The sequence below is a fragment of the Vidua chalybeata genome, chromosome 5 (genome assembly GCF_026979565.1).
Source record: "Vidua chalybeata isolate OUT-0048 chromosome 5, bVidCha1 merged haplotype, whole genome shotgun sequence".
Taxonomy (NCBI): Eukaryota; Metazoa; Chordata; class Aves; order Passeriformes; family Viduidae; genus Vidua; species Vidua chalybeata.
This window is the reverse complement of record NC_071534.1, coordinates 60,939,486-60,966,430: the sequence shown is the minus strand read 5'-3', so window position 1 is coordinate 60,966,430 and position 26,945 is coordinate 60,939,486. Positions and strand designations below refer to the sequence as shown.

The 26,945-nt window shown below is 37.0% G+C and overlaps 1 protein-coding gene across 1 annotated transcript in view; it reads left to right on the top strand.

Moving 5' to 3' along the window:
• The window catches only part of MAGI2 (membrane associated guanylate kinase, WW and PDZ domain containing 2), a 700,150-nt gene that overhangs the window by 472,013 nt on the left and 201,192 nt on the right, over nt 1–26,945 (top strand). The window contains exon 6 of the mRNA XM_053942436.1: nt 6,230–6,309. Coding sequence (XP_053798411.1) covers nt 6,230–6,309 — 80 coding nt within the window. The remainder of the gene's footprint in view (nt 1–6,229; nt 6,310–26,945) is intronic.

The window sequence follows — 26,945 nt, the reverse complement described above, 5'->3', positions numbered from 1 at the left end:
TTCTACTAGTAAATATGTCTCCAGATATCCAAAACTATGTCTGCAGTAGTATGTAATTTGTGTCAGGAGTACACTTTTGAAGGAAATCTTCTGGTTGTTTTCACACACTATGATTTGGCTCACATTTCAGTGTACCCACACTGGATTCCTTTCAGATTAAATGGAAAAGAAAGTTGATCTCTGGGAGTTCATTTCGTTTTCTACAGCCTCTGGACCCTGAACTCCATCCATGAGACCAGATTTGAGTTAAAACCAGTCTGAGTTCCTTCTGATCTAAACCATTTCTGTATCTAAATTAGCAATATCAGAAGACTGCAGAGTGAAACTCTTGGTGCTGATGACCCAGCAGCCACAGCTTCTAGATCTTTTCAGGTGCCACAGGCTGCATGCCTATGAATGTAGCACAGTAGGTGAGCTCCTGCTGTGCATCTTTTGGTTTAAATTCAAGTGAAAAGCTTACAAGAGTGGAGAACACTTAGTGTGAAAAAGAAGATAACTGACAGAGAGATTCATTGGAAAAGCGACCTCTTGATCCAAGGCAAAGCACCATTGTAGAGGCACAGTAACAGCCCAAGATATCTCCATTATAATGACAGATATGACACAGAACTTGTCAAAACCAGGACCCTTCTGGAGTGACAGCCAGAGGCCATTGGAGAGATGATATGACCAGAATTATGTCACTTAAGAGCATATGGTTGGTGGTTCTTCTGGATGATAGGTAAGATAAATTATTGTGTATAGGTGTCTCTCCCTTGAAGAGAGATGAATCCTACACAATTAGCTATATAATTTTTGTAGTCACATGTGATGAAGCCCATTCTTTGTCAGAAATTAAACTGCTTCAGTCAAAGATAATTACTTCAACAACAGAAATTACCGTAGAAGACTTTAGGCATTTAAATGTTCCCCAAAAAGTCATGCATAAGCATCTTCTTCTCCTGTGAATGCCTAGAGGCAGCGCCACTGTCTCTAGGCTGAGCGCGTAAGTGCTTATCTACTGCCCAAGGCCATCTAAGATTCACAGGATAGGAACTCCCAAACCTGGGTCTCTTAAGGACCATGAACTCTGAGCACATCGTGAAATGCAAGGCAAGCTGGCAGTCACAGCTGCTGCCATGCAAACCACTGCCAGAGGACAACTTCCTTTTGTTTCTGTTCCTACATATGTGCAAGGAGTTTAGGCAGCATCCCACAATGCATGGGTTGCAGAATTGCTGGTTTCCTATCCGTGTCCCTCCACACAAAAATTACTTGAAAATCATTATTGTGCCTCTTGAAAATCTCTGCTGATAAGCAATGCTACAGCATAAAGAAAAGGAGGGAGGAGTTAGGAGGAGTTAGCATTGCTGAAATTAGGACATTACAGAGCATTGTGGTATTCTTCTCGTATGCTCCCCTTTGCTCAAGTTGTTAGATCAAGGACGAGTTTAAATGTAATGTGCTCACAATAAAAACCCAAACAAACCCATATGTGCTGCCCCCAAACACACTGAAACAATGCCCATTTTGAAATGCTTTCCACAATAACATGCAAGTTACCTACCTTGTAAGATGCACAATTTAGACTAGGTTTGCAGTGCTTTTAAAAGACATTAAGGCTATTCCTGTCAGTAACTAGTTTCTGTATTTCCTTCAAAAATGTTTCAAGAGATTGCCCACAGGCTTTGTTAGTACAAGAAGCTTTTTCTGTCCAAGTGCTTTAAACTGACAGTTTTTTAACACAAATCCATTATATTCAAATCTTAAGTAAAATCATATGCTGTCTAACAAATAATTATACTAAAAAGATAACACTTCGTTAGATAAGAAAAGCCACACTCCTAGTGGTTTTTACTTCCTAAAGATATTGAGTAGTACCCAGGGAGATTCCCAGAAAGCCTCTGGTCCTGGTACCCAGCTCCAGAGCTATTAACAAGGAACAGAGGCATTTAAACAGTCTCTGTGAAGTCTTAAAAGCAGACCTACAAAGAAAATCTAGAGAAGAACATGAGTCAAGGCTTTGGGGAAGTATTCTGTGCTTTCTTTCACTCTTTGTTTCGCTCTTCACCCAGTCGAAGAACATTTTTTTCACATATATTTAAAATTGTGTGCAACTAATACCAAATGACTCTGATTATAATAAACTGCTAGGTGCAAATACTTGGCAAAGAGAGAGGATTTAAGTTAGTTTAGCAATAATTACTTTATTGACTTTTGGCTAAAATATCAAGCTCCACTGCTTTACTGAATGACCTTAAAAAAAAAAACAAAACAACTGCAATACACTTCCGGCCTATATGTAGTTTCTCTTTTGTACATAGAGAACAAATTTGGATGAATTTTAAAAAGTTATGATCTTTCCATACTTTACTTGCTTGAAGCAAGACCAAAGGGATCTGTTTGTAAAGGAAACTTTGCTTTCAAATTTCAAAAATTAGGATTTTACTGTTGATTTTTAGAGAGATTCTAAGACATGCATTGTTGATTTGCCAGCACTTATCTCAATAGTCCTAACTAGTAATCAAAATCATTGAAATTATGGGCTTTCTAGATATGTTTTTAATGATAAGGTATAGTTATTGCCAAGTAATGAAGCATTGGTCAGTGTAAGATGTTGCTGGAGCCACAGCAGTATTTCTGGATGCTTTTGTTGCATCACTTCATTCTTGTTCCATCACTGACAACTACAAATGCCTGTTTGAGACGACTGCTGCTGCAATTCATCTGTTGTTCATTCATAACTAATCTTTAAATCCCCAGCCCCTTTTTCTTCTGGTCTGTCTATAAGACTTCCCAAGTGGACACACATGATTATACCTAGTCATAAGGTAGGCATGTTATGCCCCCTACAAGGTTTTTTTAGTGCTTAAGCATTCAGTGTGCATAGCCTATGCGGCAGATATGTGTTAATGTTACTTTTGCCATTAATGTTAATTTGATGAATTTATTGTTCCTTCTGTCTCTTCTCCCATAGTTGAAGCTTTCCTGTTAAAGCTTCCTTTAAATTTTATTAAAAACAGTTTAGAAGATAAAGGTTGTCTCCCTTTAGTTTTTACACATTCTAGTCCTTTGCAGAGCTGACAAGGGAATAGCTGACACAAGGAAGACTGGAAGAATACCCTACCAAGTAAACTTCCTATGCAGGACAGAAGTAGAGATGTATAAAAACCACAATGCTGTACTCCAGGACTACTTACTTCCCTCTTAACTGAGACCAATGTGTCATGTCTGTCCTCCTTGAAGGAGTGTTTGTGTGCTGTGGACCTGGTTGCTAAGATGATCCAAGCAAGCCACACTAGGAAGAGCATAGGAGGACATTGATGGTACTGTGGAGGTGTTAGAAGTCAGGTGGGGTTGATTATGCCTTCTTTCAAGTCCTGCTTTCAGAGCAGGAAAGGATTTTTTACCCACTAGAGTACTTGTCTAGAAGCCTTTGAAGTCCCATTGCTAGAGTTGTTTAGTCCCACTGCATTGTATGTTTAGTACATATTATAAAGTGGAGAGGCAGGGCAAGAGAAAAGGCACAGCAAGGAAAAGAGGGATGAATTTCAAAAGGTTCTTTGCTCCTGCAATTATTTGTTATAGACAAAAGTTCTTGTGGATGAGTTTTGCTTTTTCTAAGTAGCTGAACAGGTTTGACATATATCACCTAGAAGAGGATATTGAGTGCTCTAAGAGCTGATCTAAATGAAATATCATCTCCATTCTATGAAATTTCACTGCAGACTGAAGGATCACCCTTCTGTTGGAAGAGCTGTTGATTTTTTAGTTTTTTTATGGTTTTATTTAAAGTGACCATCTTGCACAAAACTGGGACATCAGTCCTGCTGGGTTTGTGGAAGCCTCATTTATGCGAAAGGGAAGAGTAACTGCTTTCTGTTCTCAGTTTCAACTAAAGCCTTGAAGGTTGTAATTCAACTAATTCACATTTTTAAATATCGGTATTGAATTGGGCTTGTTTCCAGCTTGGCACCTGTCTTTGCAGATACTTGAAAACTCTTTCTAAAAATATTATAGGGATGTTTTCAGGGCTGGTGAGCCTGCCTAGTCTGATGGGTGGACATTGGCCAGTTGACTTGCAACAGAGCTGGCTTTTAGTGTTGCTGCTGTCACTGGCTTGTTTGGTGGCTCTGGACAGTAATTTCATGACTCTGTGACTCCATTTTCTTGCCTCTAAACCAGGAATATTATTATAACCAGGTTATTGTTATTTCCTTTGTAAAATGCTTTGAGATTTGCTCTATACCACAGCAAACGTTGGTAGTAGTAATCATGTACATTGCTCTTTTAAAGTCCTAGGAAACTATCTGTGATCCTAATTTAGTCCCTGCAGTCAGTGGGGGGCCCTAAAATAATTCAGAATTAAGATCTGGGAGAGAGTGCTGTTATCCAGACATGCCCACACTCCAGAGATGCAACTGTAGCTCCCACAAAAATGTCCAAGCTTGCTCTGAGCTCTGGCACTGCTAGCAGGGTATCCTTGGTGGTGTGGAGCTCAGCATGTGCTGCTGGATACACCCAAGGAGCTCAGTGGATGGATGCTGGGGTGATGAACCCACGCTGAGCTCCATCCTGCAGCGCTGACACTGCTGGAGCATCTCCCCCAGTTAACTTAAAGCTAGCTCAAGTATGTCTGCACAAGCTGTGGCTGGGCTGTGACTGCAGCATAAAAATGCACCCTACAGGAGACCACAGGCAGCCAGAGCTTCCGAGAAAGTGTCTTAGTTACAGTTGCAATCAAGCACAGGCTGCTGGCATAATTTCAAATTCATCTTACCTTTGGCTCATCATTCTTCATACTCTGCAAATATAGCTCAGCTTTCAAAGGGAAGGGTTTGTTTATCATCTTCACCTGTCATGAATGGTGTTCTAGACTAGATAATGCTTTTAAGAGAAAATAATTTAAATGCCTCAATTTTCTTTTTAGTTGCCATTTTATCCATACATAACTCTGCTGTACCTTCTTTCCCATTCAAAATGTGGAGGAAGCTTTAACATGGTGACAGTTATGCTGAGAAGTAGGCACTGTCGCTGTTTTGAGAGAGAGAGAAATTGAGGCAGCGAAAAATTTATCTGCCACAGAAGACAAGGTGGGAGAAGGAATTGGTTCTATTTATTTATTTTTTCCCTAGGGGAACCAGTGGTGTTGGGATCACATGGACTGTATCAGGAACTAACAAACTCAAACAATTACATCCTAATCCATTTTTTCACCAGGTCCCCTGTTTTTATACACCTTATACCAATGTTTATAAGAGAAGTCGTAAGCACACTTTAAAATGACACAGCAAATAATAAACAAAATAATTCAGTATTCTATGGAATGAGCTTCCTCCTAGGATGTCTCAGATAAATAAAACACGGCTTAGAAGTGTCTCTGAATGATGGTATTGTAGGAAAGGCATCTCAAAAATCAAGGGGTAATGATCACATAATTTTCTGGTTTATAGTCTTCTTTAATATATTTACAATATTTGGCTCCAAATTTAATTGCTTATGGGTAAGGTATACATTGAAAGGATCTGGCTTTAAGTCTCATTAGCTGTGCTAAGTATCAATTCATTTGGCAAAATAATCTCCCAGAAAACAGTTTTTGCCAGTTCAGTACTCTTTGATGGCTGATTTCTCAAAGATCTATTCTGAGTATAGAAAGGAGCCACATGATTCATTCAGCTTGTGCATATCTATTTTATCTCTACAGAAGGATTATATATGGAGAGATAAAGGTTTGTTAAACAAAGTATCATTAATCACCCTGTCCGGAAATGTAGACTTTGCAGGAGCAGGCTGTAATTTGCATCACTTTTGCTATGCCTTGTCACTGCTGCTGGAGAGAAATAACAAACCTGTACTTATGAAAAGGACAGGTTTAAGATGAAAATAATTCTATCCGAAGACTGTGAGAATGGTACAAAATCCTGTCGCCTGCACTCGATCAACGGGAGAACACTGTATTTGTAATAAATTCCTTTTGCTCTGGATGAGTTCTGCATTTTCAATGAGGTTAACTTGGCAACATTCTAGTTGATTTTAATAAAAATAGCTGCTTTGAGGACAGGGAGCTGAGGTTGCCAAATTTACAACTGCCTTGCACAATTACTCTTACACCTCCTTCAGGGCTACTTAGAACCAGTAAGCAAATTAAGTGTATCGATTGCAATTTTGTTGGACTAACCCTTTTTTCTTAAGGAATAAACTTGATTCCTTTCAGTATGTGTCTGCTCAGAGTGATCTCTTTTCTTTTCAGCCATAACACAAAGACAACATCATGGCTGGATCCACGACTTGCGAAAAAGGCTAAACCTCCAGAAGAGTGCAAAGAAAATGGTAGGTGATTAAGTTTTCCTTGCTGCTCAGAGGGGATTTTCCTTTGTGTGTGTGTGTGTCTCTTTCAGTTCTTACAAAAATCAGGCATTTGGGGGAATGATGAAAGGTGTTTAATTGCTGCTTTGGTTAGAAGCCATAAGTGATACCAGTTCTCAGTGTACCATGTGTTTCTGCTTTTTATTCCCCTTTCTGATGCTATCCAAAGCTGAGGATCACAAGTGTGTTTTCTGCCTGTTGTGTGTGTGACTCCGGGACTGACCCTCTCCCTCATCTCCTACAGAGAACTTTGGTCTGCAGAACAGAATCCTTTTCAGATTCTGAGCTTTTAATCTACAGGCGATTCAATGCATAAGGGAAAGTAGCAGCACCGTGGGAATATGAATATTGTTTGATTTGTATTTAAAGGTACAGTGCTATGCTATTTAATAGCCGATTTAAACAAAATAGTGTCTGATAAAACAGGGTGTGGGAGGGAGAAAAGAGATCAGTGTCTGTCAGAGTTCAAGGCTGGATTTGGGGGGTACTACATTGCTAATGCTTTAAAATTTAAAAGCATACATACTGCTGAGGATGCTTAAAGGAGCTGTAGCTGCTTTGCAGGAGAGATTATTATATTGACAGATTCAGAGATTTGAAATAGTAAAAATCATATCAGTATAATTTCTAATTTTTCTCTGGTAAAGTTTATCAGTATTTAAAAGCATTTAATAAAGTCAAGGCAAGAATGTGTTGTAATCGATCTGTTTCTGGTAAAGGTTTTTTTTTCATTGTTTTATATTTCCATGTCAGTTCAATTAGTCAGTTAAGATGTTATGATCTCTAAAGACTGCTACTTATTTTATTGTTGTGAGATACAGAGCATTAAATGCATGCATGCTACATGCATTAATTCAAAGCATTTTTAAGTATTTTAAATGTATTCATAAGTTTCCATGTACCACATCTGATTTATTTTAAATTTTCCAAAATACATTCATTTGGTTAATGTAAATGCTATTAACAGAAAGGAAATTCAAGGCTGATTAGGAGATCACTGAGGAGTCACTGGCTGTATGAATTGCAGGGTCAGTGATTTGGTAAAAAATGTTCCTGGGTTGGATTTTTTTGGAAATGGCTTTCTTTTGAAAGATTGCTATACTCCAAAAATAACTTCCTTATTTCAGTAGCAATTCTGACGTTCTCTTCTGACATCAGAAATTACATGTCTGAATGATTTTGTGATGCTTATTCTAGCACAGACAACACAAACTCCCAGACTAAATTCTACAGTGATTACAATAGAGGTCTGATACTGAAACAAAACAAGTGCACAGGAGCTTTGCTTTCTAAATCTCTCACATTACTTATATGAACCTATATCTTAGCCTGCTCCTTAGATAATACTAATGGAAAAAGCAGGGAAAAAAACTGCCAATATCTGTGGAGTAACATTGCACAGAGTTACTTGGAGTAAATATGTGTTGTTTTTTTTTTTTTTTCCTTTTTCTGTTAAATGTTGTATACTGAGATCAGAACAGCACTGAGAGATTTAAAAATACCTAAGTGTCTGAAACAATTTAAAATTAAGATCAGTGCATTAAAGAAAAAGCATTATTTTATAGTTATTTGACTACTGGATTACTGAATCACTATAGTATGCTGGGTCATGTTGTTCTTTTAAGGTTGTTCAGCTCATTAATGCAAAGTACTTGGAGTGATGCATAAAAGACTTTAGGGAGAGATTTTCTATTCTTACAATGATTGTTCTTCCAATATTCTATCTTTTCTAAGGTTCTTCTGTTTTTCAAAAGTGTCATTCTTTTTTTTTTTTAAATCTAATACCTGCAGAGGAAAAAGTTCTTCAAAATCACTTATATGCTTTAAAATGACTGTACCTTGCCATAGGGGTCCAACACAAGGGACTTTGTTATAGCACACAGGGATTTGTAATTTTTGTTTAAATTTAATCTAACTTCAAGAATTAATTTCATCTATGGCTTCGTAGATTTTTTTATGCCAAACATCTTTTCTGTTACACTTTGTGATTTATTCTGGCATATCTTACTCAGAGAAACAAAATTTAAGAAAGACATCAGTGTTTAGATAGGAAATTATACCTACCTTGATGCTTTATCACTACATGTATGACTCTTGCTTTTCATTGACATTCATTTTGCCACATCTGAAACTTGTATTGATTCTCTGAGATACATTAGGATGTCTTAATCATCGACCAGATTCTGCTATCAGGTTTTGATTTTGAAGAACCCAACTTTTGTGTTCTCCTTTCAGTGCAAATCCTGACAAATCCTCCTTCTTCATTCTGCCACCAGCATACAGTTTCCACACCAGACAATGTCCAAGCAGAGCACGATATCAGAGTCCTGATGTTCTGGGCTGGTGATATTGAGGGCCCCCTCTGCTCCAGGCATTTCTTCTCTTCCACTTTCTGCTCTTCAATGCTCCTTTGAAAAATATGATTTCTTCATTATCTCTGGCTTCTGTAGCTGCAAATCCCAGAGCTTGCTCATTTCCTTTCACAAAATCTGAATCAATCTTCCAGCACATCCCTCCTCTTAAAAAAATTTCACATGTTTTTGCCAAGAGATTGACAAGCTCTACCAAGTCAAGCTTTCTTCACCTACATGCTGTGGACTCCTTCTGTTTTTCTTTAATGATACCTACTGCTCTAAATCGCTTTGTAGGTCAGATGATTTCAAGTGATGATCTTTATTTTTGTATCTGTTGTGGAATTTCTGTGTGAGTTTCAGCAAATTACATTGACTTTTGCTCTATAAGACCTACTTAGATGGCAGGACTTTGAAGCAAGAACTGCCTCTTATGCTCTGTTTTTATGGTGCCAATCTGAGTTTCATAATAGCAATAAGCAGAAATAGCTTTACAATAACAGCTGCAATTTTGTACACATTTCTGATTTCCTCCAGAAAATCTTGACCTTAATAGAAATAATTGTTTCTTCCCTGCTGAAAATATAAGTTAAATATTTTTTGTTTTCTGAATTTAAATACTACTTTTAATTTTTTTTTTTCACATCAAAATTGGTTAAACAATTATGATGTGTAGAGTACTAGAGAAGTTGTAGTTCTGCCCCCTTTGCATCTGTGAGCTAGATTCCCTCATTGCTAAATTTCTGTAAAGTCATATAACATAGCAGATTCACAGGCTTTGCATGATTACAGGTATGTTATGTGAGTGGTCTTCTAACTGAGTCTGTTCTTCAGGAGAGATTATGGAAAAGAATGACGAGTCCCATAAGGCAGTAAGAAACATAGTTTAATATTGAAAGGCAGCTCAGCTGTAATGACATGAAATATCACAGGTTTTAGAAAGTTCATTTTTAATTAAGAAATGTAGCAATTAATTTTTTCAAATTCTTTAATTCATTTTAGGGAACTTTTATTCTGGAGAAAAATCAACAATTTCTTCTGTATACAATTTGGGGATTAAACAGCTCTTGAAATTTCTGGGGATCAAATATGTAAAGTTTCACTTATTTCCTCTAAAAAGTTCACTCATTTCATTAATAATCCATCCCAAGCCATAGTTTCTATCACTCTTAACACTCTCTTTCTTTTTATGTCAACCTCCTTTCTCCTATCCCCTAGTTTTCAAATATGAGTAGGCCTACAACTATAAATAAAACTTTGATTTCACCTAGCATTCATCCATCATCTGTCTTTCCATCTCCTCTACACCCACCAACTTGATTGCAAAATATAGATATTTATGTAGGGTGAGCCGAGTTGCCTTTATACTTCATTGACTGTGAATGTCAGCTCTGCTTTGGCACTTAGAGGACACAGCTGTGATTCACCTGTGAAAACACCTGTATGCAGACAGGCTGCTGCCTTCCAGTGTCTTCATGTTGAACTGAACCCCACCCCATCCCATTTTGTTGGGTTGTGTATTCACCAGTCCTGCAGTCACAGGCGGTACCTTTGATGCTCTCACTGCCCCACGCAGCTCTTCTTCAGAATTCCTCATTGGTTACCTGATTCCTTACTATGCTGCAGTAAGATGTACCAAGCTTTCATATTGTTGTTTTATAGATGCATTTGGGCATAGGCATGCTGCTTTTATGGGTAAAGCTTTACTTCTTGATTCCCTTGCACACATTTCGTGTAGAGAACTTTTATCTTACATGGATAATGTTTGTGTTTTCTGATACTTGCAACTTGTAGAAGGTAAATACTTTCCTACAAATAGTTTTTTATTTAATTGTTTTTACTTAGAACTCCCTTTTGCAGATTATTAACTCCATTTTAAGTATTATTTAATCAGTTTTGTAATGGAGCTGGCATTACTTGTAATAATATTGATCACAATGAAATTTTTTCTGTCATTTTTTAACATATTGAACATGATTTTCTCTGCTTGCATTTTCAATTTGCATTAATTAAATCATAACAAAATATCTTGAACTGTTATGACCTTTGGAAGGGCATTTCATGCTGGCAACACCATCTGGGCATTCATTGACCACAACACTCTTCCATGCCAAGCTCATAATAATGCTAATAAAAATAAGAAAAGGGTCACCTCATTCCTGGGAGTTCAGAAGACACTTCTCTGGACAGTCTGGTTCAGTGACACAGCTTATAAGAGTAATTCTTCATCCATGGATAAGTTTTAAGACAAAATAGCTGTCCACATGTGCATACCTTGGCTGGCTGTGCCCCGGGCAGCATTCTGGTATCTCCCTGGGGAAGGTCTTGCATACAGTGAAGCTTCCTTGGAGGACACTTATCAGTGTAAGAGATAAGTCCTTTGAGCTGTAATGGACTACTAAGTATTACTTTGCCTTCAGAACCATTACAGTTTCTCACAGTCGCAGCCATACAAATCCCTGTAGAGTGCTAACAGTAATCTTAAATAGAATTGGTAATTGCAATGACAAGAAGGAGTAAAAGTAGAGAAAAAAAATTTCTATTTTCCTTGTGAGTATTTGGCTCTCTTGTACTCACTGCTCACCCAGATATTGCATTTGAATGGGGAGATGCCAGGGACCCAGAGGCATCCCACGGCTGCACAGCACACAGCCTGCATGGATTTCTGTCTTTGGAGGTAGTGGCAACCCATAGTAACTCTTTCAGCAATCTGAGGATTTTACAGGTTGCTAAATGCAAGTCGAGGAAGCTACTATCTTGTCCCATGGTCTTCCATGAGGAAAACCACAGGCTTTCATTGTAATCACTTCTAATTCCTGAGTTTTGTGAACGAGGGTTATATAAACACACCTTTCATGTGCCTTTGAAGATTATTGGCCTGTAAAGTGGACTGAGATTCACAGCTGAAAAGGTTCATAGAGATATGAAATATTATTTTTGCTAATGGCCCTTTATGTGTAAAGTATTATAACATGTATAACAAATGCCCCCTGTAAGGAACACAACATATTCATCAGTGGTGTAAGATACAGTGCTTACTGCATTTTCCAACAGCAATAAAGGTTTACTATTATTTTTTAAGACCTTTTTAAATTATAATTTAATTTCAGACACATCCACCAGTGACATACCCCAAAACAGAGCCAGCACACTGGAGGTAAAATGATAGTACAGTTTAAACTGCACTGCTATTGAAATGTGGTGCAAGGCTACATGGCCACTACAGAATGGCTATAGTAGCTTGAGTTCCTGCTGGAGCTGCTGAAGTTACTCACATCCAGTTTCTGAGAGCATCTCTGTTTCATTTTGTTGCCAAGTTAAATGGCTAAGCTTAAGTAGTTTTCAGCTAGAATGTGTAATGAAATTTAGAAAGGTAGGGAGAGAGATTTTGTAAGCCCATCAGAAGAAACAGCACCCCAGTTTTAACAATTCACATCTTTAATGCGCTATAAATTGGATTCCACTCACCACTGAAGCAAGTAGCAAAATTCTCATTGGCAGCACAAGGTTGGTTTTTGCCACTAAAATGCAAACAACATGTGGTATGAGAATAGAGGTGTCCTGAAATATTCCTACAAGGACAGTTGAAAGGAATGGTCCTGTCTTTTCACACAGAAAAGAATTCACACCACCACATTATGCAAAGATCAAGGCCTTGATGCCAGTAAAGAACAAAAGGTTGAAATTCCTTCTGAAATATGCACCTTGGTAGAAATCAACTTACATGATTTTTAATCCTATTCTCTCTATAACCTTAATCCTTCAGTCTCTGACTTCTAAATGGCAATGAAGCATGATAGATTTAAGAAGGAGGGGTTTGTGAGATTATAGTCATTACAATATGGCCAGCTACCTTTGGCTTTATTATTTCTCTTCCCTCTGATTTTCTATGAAAGCTCTCATTTTTAACAGAGATCATTAATGAAAAAGGAATGTCAATCTTCTCCTTTTTAAAAATTATTCTTCATAATCATCTCATTTTTAATTTCATCTAGAAAGTCAGCAATTTTATCAAATTTAGAAGCCAAAATTTGGTGTTCTTTGATGGAAATTTTGACTTGTTGCAAAAAGTGGTTGGCTATTTCCTGGCAATCATTTTGAAGTCCATTGCTGCCAAATAAGAAATACAGTGACTTGCTAAAATCCCTAGTAACATTTCTTATTTTGCAGATAGCTTTAAAGGTACAGTATTTGTCATTAATTCCAAACATTCCTTGACTGCTCTTTGCTTACACAATCAAGGAGATGTATTCAAACCTTTTCTGTTCCGTTAGCAGTTGATCTTCACAATTACAGTTATCTCAGGGTTTTTTCTTAATATTAAGTGAATTCCTTGTATTTATGATGTCCATTACTTCTTCTTTTTTTTTTTTTTTTCAGTATACTTTAAAAAAGGTCTCAGTTATTTGGCTTTTGTGACACCTGCTCTTTGATTCCAGCCTAAAATCCTCAAAGTGAGTGCTGGAGTCCCTGTTAAATAGAACTGGGAAATCCTGTCTGAGCACAGATATCCTGTATATAAGATTTGACAGATAATGCAGCACTTTAAAAAGCCTCTGTCTTTCATGACTAATACCCTCAAAGACCCAGTGGCAGATAATCACTGTGGGACAGGGGAAAAAAACGTGGTATCATTTCAAGTTTTTAGAGAAGTGTATCTGCCTGAGTGGGAGGAAGGCACAGTCACTTAGTGTGTGGATGGTGGATATTGCAGTGTTGTCATGAAGGGAGGAACTGCCTTTGCAGAATTCATAGTAGAAAGCTTTGGAATAGAATAAGTGGTTATAAAAGGTAGAAAGTATAAAAAGCAAAGATGTGGAGAATGTGTTGCTGGCTATATAAAAAGATATTTGGATTTGTGATGTCTTTAAGCATTAGAATTATTTCAGTATAGAAACGTGAAGAGAGAAACATATCTCTGGATATGAGGAAATCCTGACACCTGGTAAAAGGACTGATAAGGCAAACAGGCAGGATTTTGGAATCCTGACAAGAAATGTTAGAATTTGTTTCCCTTAAACATCAAACCTTTATATGTAATTACATTCTACAGAATACAGTTTAATGTTTCATCAAAATAATAATTTCTGATTACACATTCTGGTGAAGCATTGAATCTTTTTGTCTATGCAACTGTAAAAATTAAAAGGCCATAGAAATGCAGAATGATTCCAGATGAATGTAGTCACTTGCTATAAACACAAATGAGCCTTACTTCCATATCAATAGGTGCATATGTCTCTAGACTTGCAGGCCAGATTCTGGTGACTCCTGAGACTGGGAAGTTGCCCAGGGATCTTCCCGCACAAAGGTGAAGCACCCAACTCTTCTGTTGGATCCTCTTCCTTCTGGTGCATGAAGGAGAGAAAAAAGATTCATGTGAGGGGAACAAAGTAGTATCCTCCTATCAAAACAATTAATAGCTCAAACTAGCAATTTTGTCTGAGAAATTATCTAGTCTGGATAACCTAAATCTTTCCTATCACACTGCAGTATGATAACATTGCTCTGCTTCACTCTGGAGGTATCAGAAACTACAACTTCTTTTGCCTGCATACTTAAATGTACTGGACATTGGACTTTGTTTCAGTGTACTTTTGCTTAAATAGACTGAAAAAATTGAGACAGGTTTTAATTATAGAAATTTTTATTTAATCTTTCACCTCTGACACCACCATGAAAGACATTAATTGCTCTGTTTAAAAGTTTTGTTGCTTTGGAAGGAGCGAGCAACAGTTAAAGGAGAGTTGGATTTATATTTTTTAAATACTTTTCCCTCTTTCAATCCCAGCTGAATTTCTCTTATCTATTTTCTTTTAAGTATTCTGTGAGTTTTTCCTTTTTACAAGAAAAATCTTTGCCTAGAGAATTTAAAGTTATAGTTTACCTTCTCTATAACAGAATATTTACTGGAGGGAGTAAGGTTTTTCCTTACAGAGGAATACAATTCTCACAATTTTCATTCCTTTAACAAAATTTCGGTCATTCCATTTTTCCAGTGACAGAAACAGAAACATTTGAACCACATCTGAAATTCCTGTTCCTTCTGAAATTCCTGTTCCTTCTGTTCAAAAAAAGTGCCTGGAATAAGTGTATATCACTTTCACAATTAAATAATTCAATACTTCAGCATTCAAAAAGTCAGCTTTAGCTATTTTGGGACTGTTATATTTTGTATATTCAGACATTCATATTTTAAGGGTTTCTGTCTTCAATTGATCCTCTACTTTCCTCCACTGGACTAGAGGAATTATTGAATTTCTTTCAGCTGTGGAAGTGGGAAAGGACTGCCCTCATTGGTGGTTTGGGGGACAGATGTTTTTGTAGACTTTTCAGTCTCATCCTTGTTTATTCAGTGGGTTTAGTGGGGACCATTAGTTCGTTGGCAGTTGTAGCTCCATTAATATTCATTAAACTGGCCATTTTTTTCTGGTGGTCCACTTTCTTCAAAAATACAGATATTTTCATATTTTCTACCCTTCAATTCTCCATGGTCACTTTCTGTACCATGACATTTCTGCTTATGCCTTGTGTCCTCACCACAATTTGACTTACTTGGTCTCTTTATAACTGAAAAATATGCCTGTATTTGCAAGTTCCACATTAATATACAAGATCATAAAATGTTGCTCTGATGAGTAGTGAAAAATGGTATGGAAAAGCCTTAGAGTGTGTGTCTTCCAAACTATTAAACATATGACATATAATGCCTGTTCACAACATAGGTGACTCAAAATTCTTTGAACTTTCTGAGGTTAGTCCCCTTCCTGTCTTTTTTTCAAATCTTGGAGGATTTTATCACCTTCAGTTTTGCCTCACCATCCTTTTGTTCTCACACTTCCCTACACTGTCTGGTCTCATACTGTCATATTTAACATCTCCTGAGTAGATTAGATTATTCATTAAACGTGGGTGTTAATTTTTGAAAAGTTAAATTGTAGTTTTGGCTGTTTGTTGGTCTAGTGAAAAGATCATGGCAAGTATAACAGTATTGCTTGCTGTACTGATTGCTGGAATTTGCACAACAGTTTTTGTTTATAAAATTCCTGATTGCAACTAAAAGATATTTATTAACATGTAAATTTCTATAAATAAATTGAACAGGTAATGCTGGATATAAAAATATTGTCTTAGATCTATCTCAGTAAATGGTATTTCATTAAAATTTCATTATGTCCAGCTTAAATTCTATATTTTTCAATAACTGAATATAAAACATGGTATAAAAAGTAGAATTTTGTCTAGCAAGGAGTAAAAGCAGATTTCCACCCTAATATTAATCCTGCAAGAAATACAGTTCTGAGGCTAAGGAACATTGCCTTAGTAAAGAACTGAAGATTTTTTTTCTACCTGCACTTTCACTAGGTAGGCAAAAACAGAATTAGAATAAACTGTTATGGATATAGAACATTAGTAAACAAACTTTAATCTCTTACTTAAGAACAAGATTATAAGTGACACTACTAGAAGAGAAGAAGGCAGGAAATCCTGTCATTGCTTATTTTTTTTAGATTAATTTTGAAAGAGCCCTACTGATTTATTTTATTGTTAGAGAAGCCCAAACAAACTCTCAGTTAGTGAAAGGTGATAGGGGACTTCTTCAAAATCCACTGAACGGCTTCTGTTTAAGAGCCTTGGATTAGGTGGAAGATAATACATCTGTAAGAAGGGGGATTTTCCTTTTTCTCAGTGTAAGCTTCCTTCATTGATCGACTTGAAGGGTTCCCAATTCAGATGAGGAGTGTGCTTTTTGAGATTTTGTTTATGCAACACCAAATATTGCAATTATGTCTTCATGAATATTCTTTCCAGAGAGAACAATGTGCATCCTTGTGGCGATGAAATCCCCATTTAAAGTGTGTGTGCCAGCCGTGGTTATTCTGGATTGTTTATGCCTTTGTGATACACTTTCATTCTCTCACTTCTAATTGTTTTTGAATGACTGTGGCAGCGGTCACTGACAATTAATGACTGGTGAGCAAATTGCAGGAGTCCTGGCTTTATTCCCATTATTACTGGGACACTCGCAAAACTAAAATTAACACCGCCCTCACCCCCCACACTTCTCTGCCAGCCATCATCTCTGAGTTACTGATCTGCTCATGTTTCCTTCACTTGTTCTTGAGATTCAAAAAAATGTAATAAATTTTCTCTCCTTGGAATAATTTTTAGTAATGACCAGACTGATAGTGAGCCCAGCTAGAATATTTAGTGTGTCAGGGTATTTTTTGTTGCATAGTTCTTAATCTAAGAAAGATACATAATGGCAGAATCTTATTCCTTTTTTGGGATAGTAAATGTGCCCCATTATTGCCACAGTAACTAAGCTAGGCATTGTTGTTACAATAGAGAAGGCTTTGAAAAATCAATAAGAAAACCTTTTAAATGTTTGTCTGGTAGAAAGGTGGAGCTGATATTTATATAATGTCCTTCTTTGCAAAATAAAACCTGTGTTCCCAGGAAGGTTAATTGTGCTTTATGTTCCTGTTGCATGTACAGTGTTACACAGAGGTAGTGAATTTGCACAAACTTCAGAGTGCATTCACTGTTGTTGGTGTGGTTCATTTAATACTTATGGTTTAAGCAATAGGGAGGGCATACTCATCTCATCCTCTTGACCTAATCTAGCTGTCTCTACTATTCTAATCACCATAACTTCTGAGCTGCAGGTTGTGTTTTGCTACCTTGCTCTCCCACTGATGTTGCTGTAGGGAGCTATATAAGATAAGAGGAATATTGATATTCATTAGTATCATGTGCAACTGAAAGGAGATTTTGAACTGGGAATATTGCCCTTCAGCTTTTGCTGTTGTACATTGCCTTTTACATGACTGAGCGCCCATCAGATGAGATGTCATAGAGACTTGAATTTGAGGTTGAAATAATGACACTGTGGATTTGATCCTTCTGAGAACTGAGCCGCAGATTTTATTTTTCAAACATTATGTGTAGCCAAATTCTATTTCAGCTTTGCATATATTCATACACACAGATTTTGCAACACCAAGCAAAGCAAGATAAGCTTTAAACTGGTTGAAAGAATTTTAGATTTCTGCTTGGAATTTCTCCTTCTGTGTGATGAATTTCCAACACTGTAAGTCTTTGCGTTTAATGCCAGAGATATTTTCTCCAGTAATATATTTTCTCCAGTAACTTTAAACATTGCCTCTGGGAATTGCTCATCAAAGGAGTTAAACTAAAAGAATAACTGTGCTCAGGTGTTCCTAGGCTGCTTAGTTCGTACAATGGGGATTTTTGTCATGTTCTGATGAGAGTCCCTGATGAAAGATGAGAAATATCTTGCTACCATTAAAATTAAAATCATGTATGCTACCATTAAAATTAAAATCACCTCAGCTTGAATTTTACAGAATGTTGTTTACGTATTGGGCTTTAACATCATTTTAAGTTGTATTTTTTCTGGTGAAGTGTTTCAATATAATTTTTTTTTGAAGATACAGGAAATCAACTCCCTCAAACCTTCAGCACCAGAATAGTACACTAGGGCTGTCTAAAAACTCTATACATTGCAGTTCTTTCAAGCATATTAATTGTTGGTATTTTTCATAAACTGTGGTCAGAACTGGGAAAGTATAGTACTACAAAAGGTTTTGCTAAATATCTGGATTATGAGCTGTAGAAATCATTTTTGGTCTAAAATTATGCGTGATATTTGACCAGAAAAACTAGACATACCCATTGTTCGAAAGCAATTTTTTATTCCTGGGTAAGTTAGTGTTCTTTCTATTTTAGCACTTGTTTAAGTTGTTTTAAAAAATAACACATTATTAAGTGAATTAGGACTATTTGTTTATATTAGCATGTTAGATTTAGAAACAGCATTCTGGAGTCCTTTATTGTGATTCTGTAGCTGAAGTTGAATCTTATGTAGAATAAATTCCTACTTTACACGTAGTGAAGACAACATAGTAAGAGCACAAAATCTGTTTTACTGTTTCAGAATAGCTCTCTGTTTAACATGTATCCTGTCTCTTAAGTACTGCTTGGATCAAATGGTTGAGAAAAGGCTACAAGAAACAAAGCAGGCATAATCCCCCTCTTGTATCTTCCTACTTTTTATCTCTCACTATATTACAGAATCTCTGAGCTGGTCATGGTCTCAGGATCACTGGGCTCTAACTGTCCTTTATAAATGTGTCTAATTCCTTTTTAGAGCCATTTAAACTTTTTCACCCTCTGGGAAAGGTTTCATGTACCATTATTATATTCCTTTATGTGATATTTCTCCAACAGGAGAATCCTAGCCCACAAAACTCACATTGGCAAATGAGGTCTTCCAAATCTCTGACAGCATTAACTATCTCCTCCTGCACCTCTGCAGGTTCTGCTACGTGTTTTTTGGTTGAATGACCACAACTACACACAGCACTCAGGGTGTAATTGCACTGTTGATGGCATAATGCTGTTTCCTGTTTTAGCTTCAGTTACTTCTTGACATTGCTGACATTGTGTTTGCTTTTTGACTCCCCATGGGCTTAAGCTGGTGTCTTGAACATCTTTTCTCTGAGTGTTAATATTCACTTTAGAACCCATCATTATGTATGTGTGTATGCATAGTTAGCATTCTTTTTTCCCTTTCTGCATTTCTTTGCATTTATGGAGATAAAATTAATCATCCATTTTAACACTCAATGTTATGAGATTATTCTTCAGGTTCTCACAAGCAGTTTTAATTTGATTATCTGGAATAAGCTTTCTGAGTCTTTCATCATCAGAATCAGGGAAGTGACTTCAGAATCAAAAGATCCTGAGAAAGAACTTATGGCAATTTTTATTTACCTTCTTTATGCTTGATCCCTTAAGATGATTATTTGCATAATTTTATTCACCAGTAAAAAGGACTAAATCTGTGCTAAAAGAGCCAGAAAGAGAGTTAATATAATCATCTTGTTTCTGAAATGAAGGCTTTAGGAATGCATGGTAACAGCAGCACCATTTAATTAGCTGAATTTAATTACTCCACAGAAATGAAACCAGCTGGCCCAACTTAGCCATGGAAGAGTGGGGTATTGAAATCCAGAGCTGGACAGCAGGGACTCTTTGTATCTGTAGACACCCTCAAAGTGTGTTTCACCCCACCCTCAGCTTTTATGCTAAATGAGATGGATTTTCCTTCTGACACCTCAGTCTAGCGAGGTGGATCTGAAAGGAACCAGCAGGGATCAACTGATCAGTGGGTGAGAATAACTTGGAGGTTTTTGAAGTACATGAGATGCTTTTCACTTCAGTCTTGGCACACTCCAGGAAAAGCCTTCCCCTTTATAGATCCTCAGGCAACAGCAAGTGGGGGATTGACAGAGAAATTTATTTAGTGTGGGATCTCCAGCAAAACTGGTCTGACAAAGCAGCAACAGCAGGCATTACCTTCCTTTTTTCTGTAAGACACATCAAGCTTTTTACACTTGTCCTTTATTCCTGTGTGACTCCTGTTGATGCTGTGCTACTGAAGAGCTGTGTAAGAGGTGAATAGCAGCCAGATTTGCTAGGGAATAGGCTCCTGGCTTCACTTTGTTGCTTTGGAAATGTTTTATAGAATGAACTAGGTGTTTTGTTCTCAAAGGAAATACAGGTATGCTCAGATAGAGCCTTAGAGTCAGGACAGTGTTTGATTAAAAACTGCAGTTAAAGGGGAAATTTTGTAATATATATATACACACACAATTTTTAGTTTTAAAAATTATTTCCCCTGGTATTATCCATCTAAAGGCTTGGAAAAACTTGAAAGGATAAAAATTTGGGGCTGAGTTTATATTCTCTTCATCCAAATTTGAAATGTGACACATCAATACTGTAGTATCATTAAAAATGTTACACAGTTTTTCAAGAGTAATCATTTTAAGAATTTCAGGAAATAAAACTTGTGGCTTTAGAAAATTTTGCTACTGTGTTATATCTACTAAGTAACCTTAAATAGCACAGAGAATAGGAAAAAGAGAAGAGACCTTTGCATTAAGGCAACCTTTTGAGAGATAATGCTAATGTTTAATTGCAACTTGGTGGCCCAGTACCCGGGTTATTTTGACTTATTAAGAGTATATAATTACTCAGAAATTCATATTCATTTGTGATATACCAGCCTCACAGTTTAGTGAAGCTCTCCTATAGCTTGGTAAACTGCAGGACACTGCATCTGGGAGTTTCTGAATAATTTATCTGAAGTAACGAGTATCATCATGTGATGCTGTATCAAAGCAACTGCTCAAGTGAAAGCCAGCTGGGTACAGCCGTTGTATATCAAATAGCTGCTTGAGTTGTCTCTCTGGAAAAATTAGAGAACATAATGAGCAAAATTAGAAAACCTGGGGAGCAGCCTCCATGGATACCTATTAGCAAGAAGTAATTTAATTAGTGTGAAATCTGTGAAAGTTTGTTATTTATAAAGCTTTGTAGTGTTCTAAGAGAAATACATGTCTACATACACACATCTATTTATACAGCATGGACATAAATATATATAAGTATGAGATGAGTACTTATTTTTCTCTGTCAGCTTTATGAAACACTAATAGAATATTGGCTCAAAATCTAAGGACTCATTTTGTGCCCAACAGAAACTTTTGGGTTGTTTCCCAAAAGGCTTTATACAGTCTCACTAAAAGTAAATGCTTCAAACACCAGATCCAGGAGAGATTGACAAAAGATATTTGGTAAGGAAAGATGCACAGCTCTGTTAAGTATTAGATTGATGCTTTTATGAGGCAGGTCTATTGAGTGCCATTTGTGCCTACTCTTCTTGATGCTGACAAGGAACACAGAAATGTGAAGTGCAGAACTGAGAGAAGGACAGACCTGCTGAATTTTCAGCAGAGTCAATGGATGATGCAGCTGGTCTGCATCTCTCAGGATCAAGCCCTGCTCTAAACATTATAACTGCTTTTACTAACTTGTCTCCTGGTCTTCTAGTTAATCTAAGGTCAGAGTGGTTTAACAGTGAAGTCATTTATGACACCTTTTGGATCCGCAGTTTTAAATCACAAAACCAATTTGAGGCTCTATTTGTGTCAATGGCTTTTGTAGCTATGGCTAATTGTTTTTATCTGAGAGACATGGGAGAAATACTGCTTCATAAGGTTGTCATTAGCCTGAGAAAAAAGAGGCCATTGATTAGAGGCATGAATAGAATGGCTTGTAAGCCAAATTAACAGTTGGGGATTCCCAAATGGCCAAGGGCAGAGCCTGTCTGATCTTAGCAAAACTCTGCATTGCAGTGGGGAACTCTCTAAGGGATCTCGTGATGTTGACCTTAAATCAAGTCTTTTTTGGAGGAAATAAACCAAAAGGATTTTATTTTCAATAACAGATTTGTAATATACTAATTCAAATATGATCCAACACCAGAAAAATTCTATAGCAATTCACAGTGACAGGTATATTTTTTAATAGATATTTAGGTACATGTCTGCAGTATATGAAAGCAAGAAAAGGATCCTTCTATTGTACATGAAATGTGAATATTGCATCATTATTACACAGGAATTTGAAAGGGGGGAATGCACAACAATTCTCTTACATATACTAACATAATGTAATGACACTCTTAAATTATAAAAATAACCAAAAAAAAGTACATTTTGATAGTGCTTTTGTTTCTTTTCAATTAAAGATATTTTATAAAAATATTCTTTTCAGATGATAGTGCGGTTTGAAAGACATTAATATGACACAGTGGAATCCTTAGGTATCCAAAGACCTACTGATATTCTGTTAAAATTCAGTTTGCTAAAAACATCATACAAACATTAAATGTGTATTGGAACATTCTCATGATTTATTGAATTTTGCTAGATAAAGTCTTTCTAAAGGAATAATACTAGTAAATTCCCTAACCTTAATGTGAAGTGGTCCACTCCACATATATGTACAGAAGTGTGCATCGTCAGTACATCAGCTTGTTTACAATTTAATGATGAAAGGTAAAATTAAAAGAAAATCAATTCATAAAAGCAATTTACAATATTTACAGGCTGAATGAAGCATTTTACTTTTTTCCGTTGTTTTTGTTGTTTTTCTTCTTTTTTTTTTTCTTGTCATAAAGGGTAACTGAGTCAAAATGGAAAGGAAAAAACTAGTCTCTTTTACAAAATCTAATTTGACCTACATGTTTTGGACCATTACAGGAACACAGATACTTGTAGTGAAGTCCACACTATTGTGATTTCTAGAATGTCATCTTTTTAATGATTCTAGTTAAATTGCTAAATCTGTGATAAGAAAACAGAACTTTCATTTAGGCTTGTGAATCTCATCCATTAGCCTTTTAAGAGAGCTAACATCAGCTAGCCATCAGTAGCACATTGTGACACCCAAATCTTAAAATTAATTTGTCAAATTACAGTTAGCATCGATGGACAAAGCTCAATAACATATTTTGAAGAAATATTTTTTATTGGAGCTTTAAGCACACTGTCCCAAGAACCACAAAGTATCCTGCCAACTTCCCTTTTGTGGAAGATGTGGTTGGTAAGTGGTTCTGCAACACCTCTGTTAGAGCTCACTGTCTATTCTGCAGAGAACTGCTGTAGTGATTGCTGTTTGAGGAGCTTTTACTGTTTTGTTTTCCTCTTGGATCCCACCATTGGCGCTGTTCTCTTTTGCCAGTAATTGGATTCTGAGTATTCTCTGATTTCCACTCCCTCCCCTGGGAAGGCAAGGCAAAACAAAGATACAACATAGTCTACTGCCTACTGGAATTATTAGTGTTTAAATGCTCTATCACCACTGGGCTGAAAATTGAGTTGTTTATTATCAATTTGAATGCCATTCTGGAGCTCCACTACAGTTAGCACTGCACTACTTTCATTATAAAATCAATTTCCTGGAGATGCCTATCTCCATTGGTTTAATATATACCACATTGAAAACTGGCATAGAGAAGCTGGTGCTCTTCCAAGGTAGAAGTATTGACTGCTGAACAGGAGATGTAGTTAGAATAGGAAAAAGCAATAGATTTCCCATGTTTCAGACTAGCTGATGCTCTCTAAGCCTAAAGGACACATCTTAGTGATTTTTTTTACTTAAAAGTCCCCATTTCCACTTCAGCCGTTCGGGGAACAGCTCCCATTCTATCCTGTGTTTCAAGAAGTACCTCCTGATTAATCCCTTTTCCTCTCACCTCTCAGCTGTCCTTCAGTGAGTATTTTCCCAGGGAGGTACTCTAGACTCCAGCTTCAGTAACCTCCACTCCTCCCCCACCGAGACCAGGGAGGACCAGAGCTCCTTCTGGGATCATAGATGGGGGCTGCCTGCCTCTGAGGGACCCATGTGTTCCTGGAGGGCCCTGTCACTGTAGGCACTCCCTGCCCTGCAGAAGGGAGCTGCTGTGCCCAGCTCTGAGGAGCCAGGTTTGTGTGCTGCCAGCTGAGCACAGCAGGCTCAGCCACCCTGTGCTCAAAACCAGGTCACCTGATCCTGCAGATTTCAGACTGGGAAATCCCCACGGCAACAGAGAATGTAAAATTTATTCAACGTGGAGAAGTTTATAGCTGCCTTTGCTTATGCTCTGCCAATGTCACTGAAATCACAAGGTTACAGGAACAACAAGGACACTACATCATGCTATTAATACGTCTGGTTTGGGGCTTTTTAAAGAGGATTTTGCAGCTTTAACAGTTTTATGTGCCTACAGATACTCTTAGTCATGGATTTATTAGGATATTTTTTCTCTTTAAGTATTATTAGATATATCTTCAGAAACAGGGTTTAAACCTGTCTCTTTTGAGGTAATTTAATGTGTAGAAAACTTTCCTTCCTTTAGACTAGAGGGCTACTTCAACTCTTAAACTGTTTATCATCCTCATAACCTTTCTTTACCTCATTTCTATTCATCCTATTTACTTTTCCATCTCTCTTCCTCTCCTCACCCTTTAAGTGAACTTAGCAGATGCTAAAGATGTCAGGCTGATAGCTCTGCAGATACAGACTTTCTCAGACTTTAAAGATGTTGTTAATTCAGGAGTAAGCAATGTCAGTCCTGTATCACAGACTATCTGTCATGGACTTAACCCAGGCCCCTATTTAGAGAAGGAAAATCTATACACCATGGTCTTTATCTTCCTCAGTGGTGACTGCTGAAATATTTGCAGATTGACCACTGATGATGAATTAGTATGTAACAGGTGTATGCTACTCTGCATTGTGGCATTGTGTCAGAAGCTCCATGTTTGATGGCATCTGGGCTATTAACCAATTATAATCATGGTTATTTAGTATTTGCACCACATAATGCCCCAGATAACCCATTATAAATGAATCACTAAAAGCACAAAACTGAAAGCCACAAGTGCTGAGCTAATTAGAAAAATACTAGACAGAAGGAAAAAGGAAGGAAACAGTGATTTTTTAATATAATTTATTAAATTCTCCTCTAATCCTCTCTTTTGATAGCAGTTTAACATTTACATATTTTCCTTTTGCTGTGTATCATAAACCAGGCCTATTTTCTCCTGCATTTTTTCTTTTTAATAACATCTGCCTATGTGTTGCCTTAATTTTTTTTATTTGTTAAATTCTCCTTTTCTGCTTGTATGTCTTTTAATTAGGCATTTGCCCATCATCCCTCTTTCTGTGGAGTTTATCCAAACTCTAAGGGCCTATTTCTGTAGCCTGCCCTTGGATTTCTGCCTCTGCCCAGACACAGACTAGTGAGGTACAAGGAATTGCAGATGTCATTATTCTGCAATTATTTTGTGTGTATGTAAATTGTTTTGTTCTCTCTGTAATTATTTTTTCCCTTAGATCCTGGTTGGGTTTTTTTTTCCTTATCATGTTCCTCAGAAAGAGGATGTCTCCACTAGACAGGCAGCCATAAAATCCTTCTGTAGGGAAGGAGGCTGCATGTTTACAGTGATGGGTAGGCAGAGTAGATTTCCACTCAGTGGACCAAATTAAAACCTAAAGGATGATTTTAGCTCTGCTAGCTTCCCATTACATCATCTCAAGGAAATGTTTTGAATTTAGGGTGTATAAAGCTAACAAAAACTTTAACATTGTTTATCAAGCTACATGCTCTAGTTTCAGGATTATCACCTTCCAAGAAAAGAAAACCTATAGTCTTGTTTTAAAAAAAGGTAGATGAATGCATACTGCGTGAAGATAATCCTTACCAGTACCTTTTCTTTGTTTAAAATACCCGTTGAAAATCATGACTATGAAAAAGGCACATATTAGCCTAGAAGTTTGAAATATCAGTTCAGAAATCCACCATTTTATTAAAATCAACTTTTCAGGCACTTAAGGTATTACTGTATAAAATTAACAATATAAATTTAAATTTAGAGCTTGGCAGTTGGCAAAAGAGCTTGGCAGAGTTGGCACCTGCTTGGCTGTTATGTAATGACATGTCCAAAGTTATTGAGCTGTTAAATTAAACCTTTCCTGTTATAGTGCTGATAATCAATACACTAATATTTGTGTAAATTTGCTGTGCAATTTGCAGCTAATCGGAGCGCGGAGTGGGGGAAGTGATGTCTGTATTATATTTTTTGCTTTTAAATTTGTTTTTTGCATCAATTTAATTCTGCAAGAACTCTCATCTTATACTGGAAAGATTTACTTTACTGTCTGTCCTAAACTCTAGCTAGCCCTAACCATCTAGTCCTTCCTTAAACTCATGTGTCAGTTCAGTTCTTACATGAACTTCCTCACACCCAAGGAGCAGTCTGAACCCACACATGCTTTTTGTCTTTGCTATTCCAAAGTACATCTTGTGGCTATTGTCAGATTTCAGGGGGATTTAGCAGTAGAAAGCTGCTCCAAAATCTTTCTGGTACTACAAAAGATGGTGAGAGTTAACTTGTTAGACTTTGCACCTGTATGAGGGAAACTGTTATCTGGCAGAATCGTGTCTGAAGCTGGTGCACAAGCAAAGATTTGACTGTACCTTGAGTTTCTTCTTAGCTCTCCAGGAGCGCCCAGTGCTTTATTTTCTACAGAGTATCTAAAAATACAGTTAGGCAGGGTGTCACCTTCCTGAGAGAAAGGACTTCATCAGATGATTGATAAAGGCATCCTGGCATAAGGAAACAGCTTTATTAAGTGCACAGACAGGACATGCTTTGTTGGCTCTCACCTAAACCTGCAGCACAGACCTGTCCTTCAAACTTCTGACAGGGAAGTACAGAGACTTTTGAAAACCAGGCCTTTTGTACCAGGCTCTTTATCACATGGAACTCTAATTCAGTAACTTAGTGTTCATCTGAATGCATACTACAATGAATAGTCAATCATATT